Below are 18,184 nucleotides of genomic sequence, written 5' to 3'. Positions count from 1 at the left end.
TAAACGTTCTTTTTCCCCAATCTCATTTGTTGTTTGGAAAATACACCAGTTCTCATCATTCAAAATCAGCAGCTCCTTCATTAATCCAGTGGCCATTTCTTAAGATCATTTTAAAACCAGTTAGGGGCTAACTAGTATATGTCAGTCTGGTAAACATGCACCCCTGGTGTAACTCCATTGAAATCAGTGGAATTATTCCTGGGTGCATTTGCCCCCACGTGCATGCTTAGTGCCAGATACAAAGTGAGATCTTCAGAGTTTTCCGTGCTCTGGGAGAAATGCATGGCTATAAAGGTAACACTTCCTGGCAATTTCTTAGTCCTTAAGTGGCTGTTTTATCTTGATATTTGCAGCAGGAACTGCAAACTGAGAGTTAGCTGAGGGGTCTGCAAACTTGCACCCTGTGAATTGCTTTGCAGTGAGCAAAGGACTTTAGATCAGGCAGCCCATTCTCTAATTGATGTTATCTAACTAGCACCTTGTCATTTTGTCCAATCATTGTACTCTTAGTGATTTCCAAATAGCTTATCTATCAAAATTACAATAACTAGAGACATGTCTGTGGTAAGTGGCTTGAGTAAACTCAAGATCAAAGAAATGTACCACCTCACATACCTGTTTACATTTAGGAAGATTTAAGTTGGAGTCCTCTGTTGATACTAAAAGCTGGAGAGGTCATTGTGTCACTTGTAAAAGTTTGAACTATGCACATTAAAGTAAAATATGGTCGTTTTAACAAAAGAGTAACAAAAAGTCCAAAAGTCTAATTCTACTAATCTTAGTAGTATATCAAAAGTTGCATTAGCTTATGAACATTTCTGGCAATGGAAGAGAATATAAAAATGATCTATTGAATGCAAGCAGTTTTTATTCTTGGGAAGTCAATCTTAGGTTTACATGAAAATCTCATTTCCATAACTGCTAAAAGTCTTTCAAAACTAGTGGATATTTATCCCACTCCCAACATTTCCAGAAGCCACACATAGTGTGAACTACATTATATCAAGTCAGCAAAGGCATTTAATAAAAAGTAGTTGAAAGACAAAAAAATATTATGAAGTTAAGTGATTTGAAGGTTTAAAGAGTGAGACATGTGAAAGGGAAGTGGAGGTTTAGTCTAAACGAAGCGAAGATACTGTTTAGATCATTGGTAAATGTACGCTAAATAGCTGTAGAAGAGGGTGGAGTGCAATGTTCAATCCAAACAAAGCTCTCTTCCAATGTTAAGATTTTATCTTGTTCTGGGATTTTAATCTTCATTAATTATTGGCGACTCTTATTTTTTCAGGTGCAATTGCTGGTATTGTAGATCAGCCAATGCAGAATTTTCAGAAAATATCTGAGGCGCAAGCTTCGGCAGGCCACAAGGCCAAAGGTGTTATCTCTGGTGTAGGAAAAGGAATTATGGGAGTGTTTACTAAGCCAATTGGAGGAGCAGCTGAACTTGTCTCCCAGACGGGCTATGGTGAGTTTCAATGATTTTGAGACCTCAGTATTAACTTTAAAGAGTATTCTTAAGATCTGGTCATGAAATACAGCCTGCCGTGTCTGTTTATATGAATCAGTAGCTATTTTCCTTGCAAAAAGATTAAAAATACTACAGTTAAATTGTTATAAATGTCGTCTTTCTCCCTTAAAAGTCATCCTGTCGTGCTCTCTTGCATTGAGATGACAGTCTTGTGCAGCACCAGAAACACAGAATGTACTATGAAGTAATTTTTGGAAGCTAGGGGAATTAGTTACAGAAACATATGTGCTGCAAAAGAGTTTTCAACAGTAAATGTAATGCAGCAATAATATATCCAATTAGAACATTATTTTGAGGGTGCTTGATCTGTTACAGAAAAGAAAGAGTTGTGTTTTCTTTAAATAAAGAATCTGTGAGGAAAAAGAAAGGATTATGTGGTAGGAATATCCCATTTAAATTGTAGTGCTTTCGGATAGGGAATTGAATTCTGGGTTTGAATATGCTGGTAACCCCAGCTTTATGATATAGGGATGGGCATGCCAAGTAGATTAAGCACTAACAGTAGTTATGGCAAATCCTTTCAGATCTAGGTAAATGCACTTTGGGCCAGTAAAATATGTGAAAGAGTACCATGACATGATCTAAACTTGCTAATAGCATTTGCTTCTGGTGTCATGAATCCTCAACTCCAAGACTAAAGGGTTAAAAAAAGGGAACAAGATACACATTGATGACAAATCAGTCATTAAGTTAACTTCAACCAATTTTTAAATGGGTTTTTTTGAATCTTGGAGTGGTGCTTTTAATCTGAGAGCATTCTCCTCTTTTTCTTGATATATTGATTCATTAAGCCAGTGGTTCTCAAACTGTGGGTCGGGACCCCAAAGTGTGTCGTAAACCTTTTTTAATGGGGTCACCAGGGCTGGCATTAGACTTGCTGGGGCTTGGGGCGGAAGCCGAAGCCTGAGCTTCCCCACCCAGGGCCCAAACCCAAGCCCCACCACCCAAGGCCAAAGCCTAAGGACTTGAGCCCTGGGTGGCAGGGCTCAGGTTACAGGCGTCCCATCTGGGGCTGAAGCCCTTGAGCTTCGGTCTCCCCACCAGGGGTGGTGGGGTGCAGGCTTTGGCTTTGCTGCCACCCCCTCTCCCCCACACACACGCACGCACACACCCCGGCCAGGGCAGTGGGGCTCAGGTAGGCTCAGGCTAAGGTTCCCCCCATCCTGGGGTCGTGTAGTAATTTTTGTTGTCAGAAGAAGGTCGCAATGCAATGAAGTCTGAGAAACCCTGCACTAAGCCAAAGTTATTTGTGAGTGGAATATGAGGAGCTGCCTTAGCGTTGAAATTTTGAAAAATTATCTCCACACTTCCCTTTACACACAGAACACCCCCCTCACCTAATCTGGGAGATAGTAAATAATTAAATGACAAGCAAACATGCTTGGTAATCTTTTTTATATCCTTTTGGTAAAAAGGCTTGTGAACAGCTCAGTCTCTTCTTCAATGGTTTTACAATACTGTGGGCCTGCTTTTTCTCTCTTACACTAGTTTGGCTCTGGAGTATTTCCTCTGAAATCTGCATTCCACAAGTGTAAAACTGATGTCAGTGAAATCAGAATCTGGCCCTAAATTGTGGGAACAATGTTCTTTTTGTTAACTGTAGAATCATTGTTTCTAGGTTTAAGCCCAGAGCACAATCATTATCAAACTACAAGAAATCCATAACCGCAGAGGGACAGTTTTCGCTGCAGATATTATATACAACACATCATGTTTTCCATGAACATATGACAGGAAGAGTTAGCCAGGGAAAGACATAAAAACTATATCAATAATAAATGGCAATGCGTGAGAGAGAAACACACAACAGTTAGAATAACTCTCAGCCACAACTGGATTGGAAGTTGGGTCTGTGCCTCTTGGGAGGGACCCTGGGGTGGGGGACCACACAGAAATAAACACATGTTCTCTCTCCATCTGTAAATGACATTTTCGCTTGCATAATGCTGAGAACTTGGGTAAGCCAATTGTTACAAGTGGGAAGCTTCTTTTAAGTATTAGCATCAACATGTGTGTAAAAAATTAAAGTATTTTTTCAAATACTGATGTTTTGTTTAAATTATTATCCATTTTATAAAAAGGAATATAAGTTACTGACAACCCTATGTAAAAATGCCTATTGCTTCACTGGAGTGCTTAATTTAACAAAATCATTTTCCTTTGTTTACTTATGAAGGGCTCAGCACTATACCTTGTTACACTGCTTCTCAACTCTTAACCTAGTTTCTGTCACTCTTGTTAAAGAATTTATTATATCAATGAAGTTTTTACAAACAAGTAATTCTTGATCTAATGACCATACCTCATTTATAAAAATTTACAAGCCATCAGAAAGCACACATGCTGTATCATCTTCTACTCTGGATAGTCTACTTGGAGACCTGTTTAACTGCTTCTTGTAGTCTTCATTCTGTGCTGGCACTAAGAAGAACTTATAATAAACCAGATGCCCCAGGAGATCTCATAAATGTATATAGATCCATGTTTAACAGCTGGATTAAGTAACTTAACATTTAAATGCAGTACCTGGGCAAACTTTTCTTCTAATTTTTACCAATCATGGCACATATGTGGAAGTATTTTAATACTAAACAAGAAAGTTAACGGTGGTCTTGACTTTTTATATGTAAATTGTAAATGATGTGTCTTATCCCATTTTGGAACGATGGATCTGGGGCATTATTTTTATCCTTATTGCTAGTATGTGAGTGACTTTTAGTGCATTTGTTGTTGTTTCTTGCTAAGGGTTAAATGCACAGCTATTGCATTGTAATGTTAATGAATTATCTTTATTACAGCTTCCAAAGATGTGACATCAGTTTGTATCTGCACTATTTTATGAACCGCTCTAAACAGATGACATCATTGTAACATGTAACTGTTTTCCAGAAAACATCTAGTAAAAATCTTAAATTCTCTTACCACAGGTATTTTGCATGGAGCTGGACTTTCTCAGCTTCCCAAACAGCGCTATCATCCAAGTGATCAACATGTTGAGCAGACTCCAAACAGCCACGTCAAATATGTCTGGTAAAATTATTTAGACACTTGCTCATTTTTACATCCACATTGTTTATTAATAGGTTCTGGCTCTTGGTCAAGTTAACAGGCTTCTTCCCTAGGAAAGGCTGAGTTATAGCAGTTTATTTAGGAATGTTAAACACAAAGGTACTGCGTAGAAACCCAATCTGCAAATGATGGACTGCTGATCTGCTTCCAGCTTTACAACTGCAGAGCTAATCTTTATTTAATGACATTCAGTAAGTTTTTACTTATTTATCATTGCACTGAGCCCAAGAAAAATACTGCACATCTCCAGAAATAGCTGTCACTGAAGATAGGTTTACTTTCTGCAGTGGATTTGGATCCAGCTTCTCACGGTGATTTCTCTGTTGGGATGAGAAATTGGTTGACCTAGGTGAACGTAATTATGAATAGCCATAAAGTTATTACGTCAGTTTTGCAGCAAATCATTAAAGAGTTATGATAAACTTTACAGAATAAATGTGAAACCTTGTTATTTAAATCTTACACATGAGTATTGCAAGAAATGTGGTATTAGTTATTTTAACAAAAACAAACTCCTGCTTATCTTGTATTTTTAGGTGGCAGGCAGCTATAATCTTAAGTGAAAACCTAGAAGAACAAAAGCGAGTTACTACCTTACACATCCAATTTCTAATACTGACTTATTTTTAAACAGGAAAATGCTTCAATCTCTGGGAAGGCCAGAGGTCCACATGGCACTGGACGTGGTTATTGTGAGTGGATCAGGCCAAGAGCATGAAGGATGCTTGCTACTTACGTCAGAGGTGCTATTTGTGGTCAGTGTCAGTGAAGACACACAGCAGCAGGCATTCCCTGTGACTGAAATTGAGTGTGTAGAAGACCATCAACAAAAAAACTTGCTGAAGGTGCAGCTCAAACAACAAAGAGTGCCTTGTGATTTGGAGGTAAAGACATTCAGTGGTATCTTCATTTAAAGATAAAGTTGCACTGGTGAGTTTGTAGCAGTAGGAATCAGTTGGTGGCATGCTCCTCTCTGGGTCAGGAGGTCAGAGATTAAGGTCCCAAACCAGCCACTGGTATTTTTACTCTACTCAGTAGTAAAGGTGCTATCATTCCCTTCTGCCTTCTTCAGTCATTGTCCAGATTAAATTTCAACATCCACCACAGTGCTTTTCTGGATTAAACTTGGTAACTTGCCCACCATTAGCTCTCTGAATAAGAGGTTCTAATGTCTGAAGCTGTGTATGTGTATTTATTGCTCAGAACATTAGGGCTGCTCAATTTGCCTGCAAGTTTACATGGAAAATAATTAAACCAAATTCTATTAGATGCTTAACCTAGCAGTTCAGCAATTAAATGCACATTGTTAGGCATGGTTTGTCTGTTAATCCTAACCCTAACCAGCCACTTTCACTTAAGAATATTTGAGCAGCATGGTTTTATTCAGTTGCTTTTATCCTTTTGTACTCAATTTTGCAACTCCCTTCTCTTTTTCCTGCAAATCATCACTTAAACTGAGCAAGTTCTCCCTGACCATCAAGTCTCATCATCCAATTTTTGAATGGAACTGTATGAGAGGCATTGTCAGAATCAAACATGGATATCAGTATTGTTATTTATATTGCGCCAACAAGTAATTCATAGGCCCATATAAAGACAAGCTCCCTGCCTCAAGGAGCTCACAATCCCAACAGCGTGTATATACAAAGAAAAGGGAAACTGAATATACTGAAAAAGCAGACAATAGTGAAGTTAAGCACCATGGGTGACAACCTGACCCAAATGAAGTCAATGGGAGTTTGGGGAGTGATTTCAGTTGGGCTGGGATTTCATTCTTGTTAGTTCCATGGTTTTTGTAAGACACTTTTTTACCTGATGAAGTGACAGTGGACCTGGTCAAAGTCTTGGGTAAGAAAGGCATAAAATGGATGAGCAGAGTGATTAAAGCTGTATGGCAGGCAAGAGAATCCCCAAAGGTTGGTGCAAGTCTATCTTGGTCCCAATACATAAGAAGGGCAGCATCCATGACTGTGGAAACTATAAAAGGATAAAGTTACTGTTGCATGGATTGAAAATACTGGAACACATCTTGGACGCCAGGATTAGACAAATGGTGGAATCCCACCTCAAACAAGAACAGTTTCGCTTTAAGAAAGGACGAGGAACCATAGATGCTGTGTTTATAATTCAGCAAAGAACAGAGAAGCAGCTAGACTACCAATAGGATAGCTTCTTGGCTTTTATAGACACAAAAAAGGTGTACGATAATGTGGACAGAAGGATGCTTACAATCGTGCTGAGGAAATATGGAGTGTCTGAGGATATAAAAACTATGGTGAATGCACTATATAGAGTACACTATGTACTCCACGTGAACGTATTTTGGAACAAGCCCCTTTGAAATGAAAGTTGGACTGCATCAGGGATTGGCCCTCAGTCTGCTGCTGTTTAGTATTGATTGACTACATCTGCAGGAAGATCCCAATGGGGAAAGGTGAGAAGCTGCTGTATGCAAATGAGATAGCAATAAGAACAACAAGGAGTCCTGTGGCACCTTAGAGACTAACAGATTTATTTGGGCATAAGCTTTCATGGGTAAAAAACCCACTTCTTGATCTGAAGAAGTGGGTTTTTTACCCATGATAGCTTATGCCCAAATAAATCTGTAGTCTTTAAGGTGCCACCGGACTCCTCGCTGCTTTTGTGGATACAGACTAACATGGCTACCCCCCTGATACTTGGTACCATAGCAATAAGGGCATCCTTTAAAAGAAGACCTAAAGGAAATAGTGAAATCAGTGGTAGGATCAGCTAAGTAGGCTTGAGATGAAAATCACTGTGACTGAGGTCATATGGGTCAGTAGAGGTGCTGCAGGAAAACTGGATATAGAAATTAATGGAGTAAAATTCAACAGTATTGACCAGTTCCAGTACCTGGGTTGGTGGGTTACAGAAGACGGCAAGCTTGAATGTGAGGTACGGTCCAGAATGGGGAGTTCTGGAAGAGTGTGGAATAACTTCTCAGGTGTTGTGTATGACAAACATATGCCACTGGGACTGAAAGCACAACTGCATAGAACAGTGGTACAACCGGCAGTGCTATAGGAGGCAGAAGTACCCAGTATCGTCTCAAATGTGCTAGCCAAGCTTTTGGTCATTTGAGAAAGAGGGTGTTTTCAAGATTGCAACATCAGAATTAAAACCAAACTTATGGTTTATAAAGCTGTTGTGATCCCCACCCTATTCTATGGGGCTGAAATGTGGACTACATATAGGACAGGGGTGGACAAACTTTGGCCCGAGGGCTGCATCGGGTTTTGGAAAGTGTATGGAGGGCTGGTTAGGGGAGGCTGTGCCTCCCCAAACAGCCAGGTGTGGCCCAGTCCCCACTCCCTATCCCCCCCTCCCCTGCTTCTCTCCCCCTGACGGCCCCCCCCACAGGACTCCTGCCGCATCCAACCCCCCCTGCCCCATGCACCACCACTTCCTGTCCCCTGACCGCCCCCGGAACCCCCACCCCTGACTGCCCCCCGCCACCCCATCCAACCCCTCCTCTCATTCCTGACTGCCCCCCCAGACCCCTGCCCCATCCAACCACCCCTTCTGCCTGACTGCCCCCGGAACCCCTACCCCCCCCCTGCCCCATCCAACTCCCCCTCTCCTGACTGCCTGCCCCAGGACCCCTGCCCCCATTCAACCCCCCCGTTCCCTGCCCTCTGACTGCCCCGCCCCCTATCCACAGCCCAGCCCCCTGACCGCCCTCTACCCAACCTCCCTGCCCCCTTACCGCATTACCTGGACTACTGGTGGCTGACGGTGCTACAGCCGTGCCGCCCAGCTGGAGCCAGCCACACCACCGTGCAGCACAAAGTAGCGGGTCAGGCCAGGCTCTGCAGCTGCGCTGCCCCAGGAGCTCGCAGCCCTGCCACCCAGAGCATTGTGCTTGTGGCACAGTGAGCTGAGGCTGCGGGGGAGGGGGAACAGCATGGGAGGGGCTGGGGGTTAGCCTCCTGGGCCAAGAGCTGGGCAGGAGGGTTCCGCGGGCTGGATGTGGCCTGCGGGCTGTAGTTTCTCCACTTCTGGTATAGGAGATATGGCACTGGAGAAGTATCATCAATGCCATATGTGTAAGATTCTTGGAATTAAATGAGCTGATAGATGCACTAACATCAGCGTCCTCTCGTAAGCCAATATCACGAGTATCGAGGTGATGATTATCATCAACTTCATTGGGCAGGGCATGTAGTTTGGCTGCCCAATTCTAGACTGCCAAAACAAGTTTTCTCTTCTCAACTCAGCCAAGGCAAACATGGTAGAGGAGGAAAGAAAACACGCTATAGAGGTGTCTTGAAGGCTAATATGAGAAAATGCAACATTGACATTAACTTGTAGGAATGTATATCCCAAAACTGACAACAATGGAGGAATTGCTTGAGGCATGGAACTCACTTTGAGAACCAGATTCGACTACATGTAACAGAAAAACGGGAGCAACAGAAAGAGCACACCGTGGTTCGAACCAATAACTCAGGTTCACCCACCCTGCTCGGAAATATGTGTCTGCAATGTGGCAGAATCTGTGGCTCATCAGCCATCTGTGGACCCATAGATAACTTGAAATGGATAATTCATGAAAGATATCATCCTTGACTTTGAGGGATCACTTATGAGGAGATCTTTAGTGCTCTATGTATATCTTCACTATGTCACAGCTTTTCAGTAGGCTGCTGTGACTCTGGACAGACTGGGGGGAGGATCACTTCCTGTGAAGCATGCGAAGAGGAATTCACCTTTGGTAAGAAAGATTCCAGATTCCTTAGAGCCACATTGTCATCATGGCAGTGTGGTTTCTGTATGGATGGAGCTGCTACTATGAGACTCATCTAGCATGTATTATAGCAACTAAGAAGCAGGTGTAGACAGATAGGTAGGTAGAAAGAAAGGCATGACCATTGTAAATGATTCAAAGGGGTGAGTGGTTAGGGGTCCTAGTACAAGTAGTTAGATCCCCCTTAGGAAACATTGGTCTACTGCAGGTTTAGACAATTTGACTCTCTGAGAACTCTTGAGACTTGAAGATTTTTGGCTAAAGAGCCCAAGGATCTTGCATGTAAGACACTACTTATGGCTGATGACAGATGTGCTCTGTTGTTGTGCTGTAGTCCCTTTCCATAATGTCTTGAAGAAAATCCAGAATAGCTGGAATTCCGGGGTCCTTGGGATATCTGTTTTTTTCTTGACACCATGAGGTAAACCATGACTAAATGGAGGAGTAGGCTGTTAGTGTTGAAGTCCATCTGGAGGCCAGTGTAGTCCTAATCACGTTGAAGGATAATCCAAGTGCAATGAATGCCTCCCTTCTGAGTTGTCAACAATAACATTGCTACCCCCCTGAAACCCCATTTTTGGGTCGGGCCCCCTAGTTTGAGAAACGCTGGTCTCCCCCATGAAGTCTGTGGAGCCAGTCTGCCATCTAGTTTAGTTCTCCCTTTGCATATTGCTCTTATGGAAGCCAGATTTTCCCCAGGCTCATTCCATTATTTCCATCCCTTCTGAGAGTAGGATCAAGCTTTGAGCTCCCCACTGGTTATTGATGTACTCCCCTGTGGTGGTGGTGGTTGTTGTCCAATTGGACTGGGATATGATCGCCCATGAGTGGGCTCTGGAACATTCATAGGGCTAACTTCACTGCTCTGACCTCCAAGAGGTTTCTATCTATGGAGTGCCACATTCCCTGCATTGTTCTTTGTCCGATGTGTGCTCCCCACCTCAGTAGGCTGGCATCTGTCTTGAGTACTTGAAGCTCTGTGGAGCAGATAGGAAGACCCATGTGAAGACCGTCTGAAGGACTCAGTACCTACTTTAGGACCAGCACTTGAGCTTGCATGTGTTCCAGTGACTGTGAGACTCAGCTAGCAGGTATCATAGCAACTAAGATGCAAGTGCAGGCGGATAGGCAGGTAAAAAGAAAGCCATGTGACGGGTTCGATCACAGAAACCCCCTTGGGACTGTCACCTGATGTGCTGAGTCTACCTGTTGCCCATTTTCTCTGCCAGTTTGGGCCTCCAGAATCCTGCTGTATTGAGACAGACATACCAATGTGCTCCAACACAGACCCATGGTCTGAACCACACGCCCCAAAGCAGCAGACTTATCTGAAAACAGCTTAAGAAGTGTTCCTGTCTCCAGCACCCAGACACCCTGCTCCCAATGGGATCCAAACCCCAAATGAATCCGTTTTACTCTGTATATACAGGACAAACTCATAAATAGTCCACCCTCTCTAACACTGATAGAGAGATACGCACAGCTGTTCGCTCCCTCAGGAATTAATTACTCTGGATTAATTTATAAGCAAAAGTGATTTTATTAAATATAAAAAGTAGGATTTCCGTGATTTCAAGTAATAACAGAGAGAACAAAGTAAATTGCCAAGCAAAATAAAACAAAAACACGCAAGTCTAAGCGTAATACAGCAGGAAACTGAATGCAGGTAAAAGTCACCCTCAGAGATGTTCCAATGAGCTTCTTTCACAGTCTGGGTGCCTTCCTAGTCTGAGTCAGGCAATCACTCATACCCCCCTAATTACTGTCCTTTGTTCGGGTTTCTTTCAGGCATCTCTTTGGGGGTAGAGAGGCCATCTCTTAAGCCAGCTGACGACAAAATGGATAGGCTTCCAGGGCCTTTTATATTCTCTCTCTTGTGGGCGGAAACCCCTTTGTTCTTCTGTGCAAAGTCACAGCAACAAGATGGAGTTTGTAGCCACGTGGGCAAGTCACATACCTATGAATGATTCAGCTTTTTGCAGGCTGACGCCATTGTTTACATGTTAGTTTGAACGTTCCCAGAAAAGCTCAGATGTGGATTGACGTCTCCCAAAGTCCATTGTCAGTTAAGTGTTTCTTGATTGGACACTTACTGAGAATAGTCCTTTCTCAAGAAGCTGACCAAATGCTTCATTGAGGCTAGTTAGAATCAAACACATTGAGATACAAGTAAATACCCAATATTCATAACTTCAAATACAAAAATGATACACACACACAGACAGCATAATCATAACCAGCAAACTACAACCTTTCCATAGACACCCCATTTGGCCTCCTCTGTACAAAACCTGGTGCAACATAGGACCCTGGTTGCAATAATGATCTATATGGTCACAGTTCATGTCAATAACGTCACAAGGCATGACCATTGTAAATGGTTCGAAGGAGTGAGTGGTTAGGGGTCCTAGTAGAAGTAGTTTAGGAGACATTGGTCTGCTTCAGGTTTCTACAATTTGACTGCTCTGAGAACTAAGAAGCAACATAGTTGCTCACCTTCAGCAGAAACTTCTGGAGATATGTGGTATATTTCCTATACATGCAACCAGAAGGCCTAGAAGCTGAAGATACTTGTCTACAGACAGTCTTTAGTTTCAAATCAGTTTCCAAATGTTCTCAAACCTGTTCAGTGAAGGGTAGACTTGGCCTCAGATGTATCTATATCCACTCCCAAATGAGCTATATTTGTGGAAGGGGTCAGGGAGCTTTTCTTAAAGCAACTCCAGTCTCCAAGTTGTGGTGCTGTGAGCTGCTGTTTTAGTCAAGGCTCTGATCAAAATATTGTCCAAGAAGGGAAACAACTGAGTGTCTTGAGTGTGGCTATGACCACACCAGCATCTTGGGAAAGACTCTGAGAGCTGATGAAAAGTCACATGGCAATGTTTTGTGCTGGTAGTGGGCTGTGCCATACACAAATATCAGTACATGATGGTGACATGGATGTATGGGGATATGCAGATAAGCCCTGCCAGGTCCACTGAGGCAAGGAAATCTCCTTGGGATAGAAATGCTACTTACCAAAGCTAGGGTCTCCATCCAGAATCTCATTTTCGTCATCCATTTGTTGAGCTGTTTGAGATCCAGGTTGGCTTTGACCCCCTAAGTGCTTCAGAATGATGAAGAATATGGAATATAGTGCTAAGAATATTTCTTCTGAGGGAGCCAGTTTACTCCTGGGGGAATTCTGCACCACTGTGTTCCCTGCAGATTTCTTTGCTTCACTGCAGAAAAATGACTTTCTGATGGGAAAGCAAAGGGAAACCGCAAGAGTAGTCATGCACCCCTCCCCAGCAGCGCAGGTGCATTGTTTCAGGCACCCGGAACAGCCGTGGAGAGGTAAATCAGCATAGGAGATGGGGCTGGAGAATCCCCAGCCAGTGACTCTGACCCTGCGCCAGGCTCAGCTGCTAGTCCCAGCTTGTCTGTGGGTGGGGGGAAGACAGGACTTCCTGATCCTCTGCAAGGAGCAGCCTGGGCTGGGGCCTGACCCATCCCCAGAAACCTGCACACTCCCTCCTGCTTCCTGCCCCCATAACTCATCAGCCACGGGGAGAGGGGTCATTGTACAGCGAGCTGCTTCCTCGTCCGCCCAGTCCCCATGCATCCGGACCCCCTGCATACCTAGATCCCCTGCTGAATCTCACCCGCCTGCACCCAGAGCCCCGACCCCCCCACATCCAGAAGCTCCCAACAAGCCCCACCCCTCTGCATCCAGGCTCCTGCTACACCCCTCTCTCCTGCACCCAGACCACCCCTGAGTACCCTGCACTGAAACTCCCACCCCAACAAGTGCCCCCTGAACCTGGACCACCACCATGAGCTTCCCAGACCTGGACCCCCCACCCCACTGAGCCCCAACCACCTACACCTGGACCCCCATCCCACCAAGCCTCTCACACCAAGACTCCCCTGATGAGTCCCTCACACCCAGACCCCCCTGCCACCCACATCCTCACCCCTCTTGCAGAGTCCCATTCCCCCTGGGTGTGCATGCGAGAGACTGTCCCTCTTGCTCACTATCTTGGTCCACCTGGCATGGAGGGGCAGGGCCCTGGGGTTTTTCTGGGGTAAGCCCTTGTGCTGTGTCAGGATCAGGTGCAGGCTCACCACTGAGTGCATGTCCTGGGGAAGGGCTGCAGGATGATCTCCCACATCTGTGCAACCAGTGGTCTGTGCTCCCCTCTGCCATGCTGGAGCCTCCACATCTATTTATTGACAAAATACACAGAATTGTGCAGAATTTTAAAATACTGTTTGCAGATTTTTTTTTTTTTGGTGCAGAATTTTTTGGCACTGAGTTCCCTCAGGAGTACTGGTTGTATTGCTCCCATATCCTGGGGTGAGAGCCCGTTCAGTATCAACTCGTGTGTGAAGGGACTGCTGGAGATGGGTGATTGGATGAAGAAGTTATGAGATGATGCCCTTAGTTTGAGGGGGGCAACTGAAACTCACTACTGCTTTCACCAACTAGTCCAATTTCATCCATTTCACCTTCTCTTGCTGATGTTTCACCCATTCTGCAGCTCAGTGTCTCCAACAATTCTGTGATGTACAGTCTGTGCCGCTCCTCTGCAGTTCAGTGTCCCTCTTCTCCAGCTTCCTACCAGAACTTCTGAGAAGCGGGATAGTTTGCTTCCTACATTTAAATCAGGATGGAGGCACAGTCTTTGTGGTCATAGTGAGTTTGCAGAGGCATTGCTGCCACCTCCGATTTTGCTACCGGATCTGCAGTTCCAAGGTTTTTGCCTGAAATATGTGCCATCTTACTTCTGTCTGCATTTCTGCCTGTTGTTGGGCTTGTAGTCCCTTCTCAAGGTACTCTGGAAACAGAAGTGACTGCTTTGGCATGGATGTGCTCTCTGCTACTATCTTACCCAGTTTTCTCCAACCAGGAGACAGCCTATGAATTTGGATGAGCACAAGATTTGTTTAGAATGTGCATCTGCATTGGGATCATGGAACGTATCCGTTTTGATGACAATTTCATCATAAAGGTTTCTTATGTCCAGGATGGAATTTCTGGTCATGACCAGAGAGAGGGAGACACTCCAGCGGTTAGGGGGCACTCACTTGGGATGTAGGAGACCCAGCTTCAAGTCCCTGCTTCAGAATCAGGCAGCGCAGAGACTTGAAACCTGGGTCTTCTGCATCCCAGGCGAGTGCCCTAACCACTGTGCTACAGAGTAAATCAATGAATAAATTAGTTACATGAAGAGGAACCACTCCAGCTGGGTGGCGGGAGTCAGCGAGAGACTACCCGGTGGTTAGGGCACTCACTCGGGATGCTCTGAATCAGGCAGAGTAGGGACTTGAACCATCACACACATCCCAGGTACATACATAACCACTGCATTGTTAGCTGTTTGTGTGTTTGTCTGTCTCTCATATTTTTCAAAAGTTCTCATTTTCGTTCTGCATTGGAACAAAAACTAATTTTGAAACCTTGAAATTTTTTGCAAAATGGAATTGTTTTCTGGCCAGCCCAGGACCTGAGAACCCATTTCAGTATCTTTATGTAGGGGATGAGTTTAGATCTTTTAAGGGGTTTTTCCTTCTGGCTGGGTCTTATGTGGGACTTACCCCTTGAGCTGGCCGGATAGCTTTGTCTGCATCCTTCTTCCCTGAAATGCTCAGAAGCTCCTGATTGGACTCACAGCTCTTTGGAGAGGGCATGTCCTGAGTCCCATGCCCTGGTTATGTGATGGTCGGCTGGCTGGGAACAGGCAGGACATAATTCACCCTCTGAAAAGTCTGTGAATGCTGCCTCATATATAGAACCCCACTTGGATTTAGTCCGGTGTTTACTGGACAGCTCTGCCGCTGCCTGGGGGACACTGCAACAACTGATCTGGGTGTCTAAGACCACCGTGCTGCCAGATACCTGATCTGCGTGGGGTAGCAGAAGAAGAAAGATGATAAATTGTTCATTACCACCCAGAAAATGAATTAAAAGGGAAATTGGCAACGGAAGTAGTTGGGAGCAAACCTAACTGCTGCCACAGAGGCAGAAGTTCTGGTGGGAAGCTGGAGAAAGGGGACATTGAACTGCCACCAGAATTGTAAAAGAGGAAAGCAGCTCACGCGTCACAGAAGTGTGGGAGACACTGAGCTGCAGAAAGGATGAAACCTCACCAACGTTACAGATCTATGATAGGAAGCCTTTGCTTGATAACAAACTAATGCAGAAGTATCTTTGCTGGCTATGAACAGTAACTGCAGATACTTTACATTCCAATAATAAAGTTGTTTTATCTGATTTTAGGTGGACGGAGTTAGAGAGAGACTCTCTGAACAACAATACAACCGGCTCGTGGATTTCATCACAAAAACATCCTACCACCTTGCTCCAAGCCACTCTTCTGTACAAACAGCATCACAAGTTGTAGCTGCAGAGCCCCTTCCAAGTACAATTAAGATATATCAGTACCTAGTTGATCCAAATTTTGCTCAGGTATTCATTAGTAAATTCACTATGGTAAAAAATAAAGCCTTGAGGAAGGGATTTAATTAGGAACAAATTATGGCAAGTATGATTACGCATTACCATTTTTGAAGTCACACTTTCTATGCAGTCACCTAATGTGAACTTTTCTAATGTCAGTTTTGTGCGGTGGTGGGGATAGGAAAATTAAAAGCTAGCTTTTCTGATCTGACTCTAAGGACAGCTTTGGGATTCCTGGTCTCTACGCAAGATGTTAGCACTAGAAGGAAAGCAAAATAACCACCCTAACAGACAGATATTGAACCAAAGGGAAAGGTAATAACTGAATGAAAATCCTTTGTTCTTTCTCTTAGCAGAAAGAGGAAAGAAAACAAGGGAAATCCTATTCACTGAGACATTTTTGCCGCACACCAAAAATAGATATCCATGCCCACCATATCACATTTTAGGGTCTGCCAGTCTTTGGTATAAGCAAGGCTTATAACTCAGCTGTAAAAAATTGCTCAAAGTTGAAACTTTTTCCACCCCAATGTCTACATCCTGAAGCAAAACATATTACCCCACTAAATCTGATAGACCTGGTGTGGTCGTTTTAAGTTACTAGTGACAGCTGGGTTTTAGCACCACCCTAACCTTAAAATAGCTTCCTTTATTTGACTGAAATTTTGCAGGACATTAGTCCTTAATGTAAAGTAGTGCCTTTGTATGGTTTGAAGAACAAAATGGAAACTACAACATTAATTTACTTTTAGAACTGTCTGTATACAGAAACTTTATTTTATCCACCAATCAAAATTTCATAAGAATTTTCAATATACCTTGGGGATCAGTTGGTAATATGTAATTATATCAGGGAGACAGGCACAGTTATAATTTTGGGGCCAGTAATGTGCATTTTAAAAAGCTTTAGGAGCTGTGTTTATACTCAGTAATATGTACCAAAAATTGTAAACATCTTGCTCCTTTTAAACCCAAGTGCTAAACTTCATCCTTAGTCCCCTTGTTAGGCTCTACTATTTCTGGACTCTCCAAATAGTACACACAGCGCTTCCTTACTTAGGCCAGCTGTAATTCATTTTATGCTTATCACCCTAAAAATGTCATAAAGCAGGAAATTCAGAATCAGGACCAAGAAGTCACGTATTACATCCGATCATACAGAAATACTTGTGCCTAGGAATTATACCCTATTTTGCACAGCAGAGCAATTGGAAAATTCTTGGACTTAGATTAATTTCTCACTACATGTAACAACTGTGAAATAGGTCGGAAGACAGAGTTGAATGAAAACTGCAATATTGGAGCCCAGTGAAAACCACCATCTGTCAGCAAGATGGCTACTACCAGCAATTGGCTTACAAATGGCAATTGCAATATCAGTTACATCAGTGTTAGAGGGCAATTGTAACAATATTAGGCAAGAAGCTTTTAGACAGAAATGTGCTTTTCAACTTGTTCTTTAGCCTTTATTTTCAAATCTGTGTTCTGGTTTGTACTGCTGTCACCACAGGCACAGTTAGATTGCTTTGCAGAGCAAACACACCTACAGCAATTTTCATTTTAAATGGTAAAAGCTGACTTGACTCAGTTTCTTGGTTTTTGTTAGCTTCTACTGCAAACTCTGCCCAGGACTTTTCTTCTACGGGCCATGAATTTCAGCACATGAACTAACTTATTGTGTGGAGATGCCTGATGTACCTGAATACAACCAGCAACTAAGTTAGGAACAGGGGTCAAGTCCAATCATAGTGTTCAGTAAATGCCATTTACTTATGTTAGCTTCTCCTACACGTAGCTGGTATGACCAAATGGACATAAAATAAGAATGTAGTAATTGCTCTGTGTTTCTCATGAGTTCTGCTTTGTTGAAGCTACTCCTGGAATTCATGTCTCTTGTGTACAATAAGAAAGAAGCAAAGGATTTGAATAGCCCTTTGCTGAATGTGAAATGAACCCATCCATTATTAACATTTCATACAGTCATCTAGCTACTTGGTCATTGTTCAGATTAAAATGACACTATTTAAAAATGTAAATATATAGATTGTTCATTCCTGAATCTTTTATGGTAAATAGTTTACTACTGCTAATTTTACATACTGATGCATAAATTGTAATATAACACGATTGTTTAAAGTTAATAAAGCTATTCCTACAATACTTGGTTTCTGTGTGCTACACAAGTCATGTGGTTACAATCTAATGAACAGAACATTGACTATAATAGTGACACTGAATCTCTGCGAGATCAACCCCCAGCAAGTTAATGGGCTTTGCTATACCCCAGAAAACGCAGCCAACCATGAAACACAGTTTGAAATTCACATTAATTTTTTTTTAAGTAAAGACTGATGACTAGAGCTGGCCAAAACAGGTG

The 18,184-nt window shown here is 43.1% G+C and overlaps 1 protein-coding gene across 6 annotated transcripts in view; it reads left to right on the top strand.

The window, feature by feature from the left end:
- Window positions 1–17,967, top strand: part of VPS13B (vacuolar protein sorting 13 homolog B) — a 940,751-nt gene extending 922,784 nt beyond the window's left edge. For all 6 annotated transcript variants that reach the window (XM_048841327.2, XM_048841328.2, XM_048841325.2 and 3 more), the window contains 4 exons: window positions 1,289–1,465; window positions 4,456–4,558; window positions 5,232–5,481; window positions 15,628–17,967. In XM_048841327.2, coding sequence (XP_048697284.2) covers window positions 1,289–1,465; window positions 4,456–4,558; window positions 5,232–5,481; window positions 15,628–15,876 — 779 coding nt within the window. In that variant the 3' untranslated portion in view covers window positions 15,877–17,967. The remainder of the gene's footprint in view (window positions 1–1,288; window positions 1,466–4,455; window positions 4,559–5,231; window positions 5,482–15,627) is intronic.
- The last annotated feature ends 217 nt before the right edge of the window (window positions 17,968–18,184 follow it).

Source organism: Caretta caretta, chromosome 2, assembly GCF_965140235.1.
Source record: "Caretta caretta isolate rCarCar2 chromosome 2, rCarCar1.hap1, whole genome shotgun sequence".
Taxonomy (NCBI): domain Eukaryota; kingdom Metazoa; phylum Chordata; order Testudines; family Cheloniidae; genus Caretta; species Caretta caretta.
The sequence above is the reverse complement of the archived record's forward strand: the minus strand, read 5'-3'. Positions and strand labels throughout refer to the sequence as shown.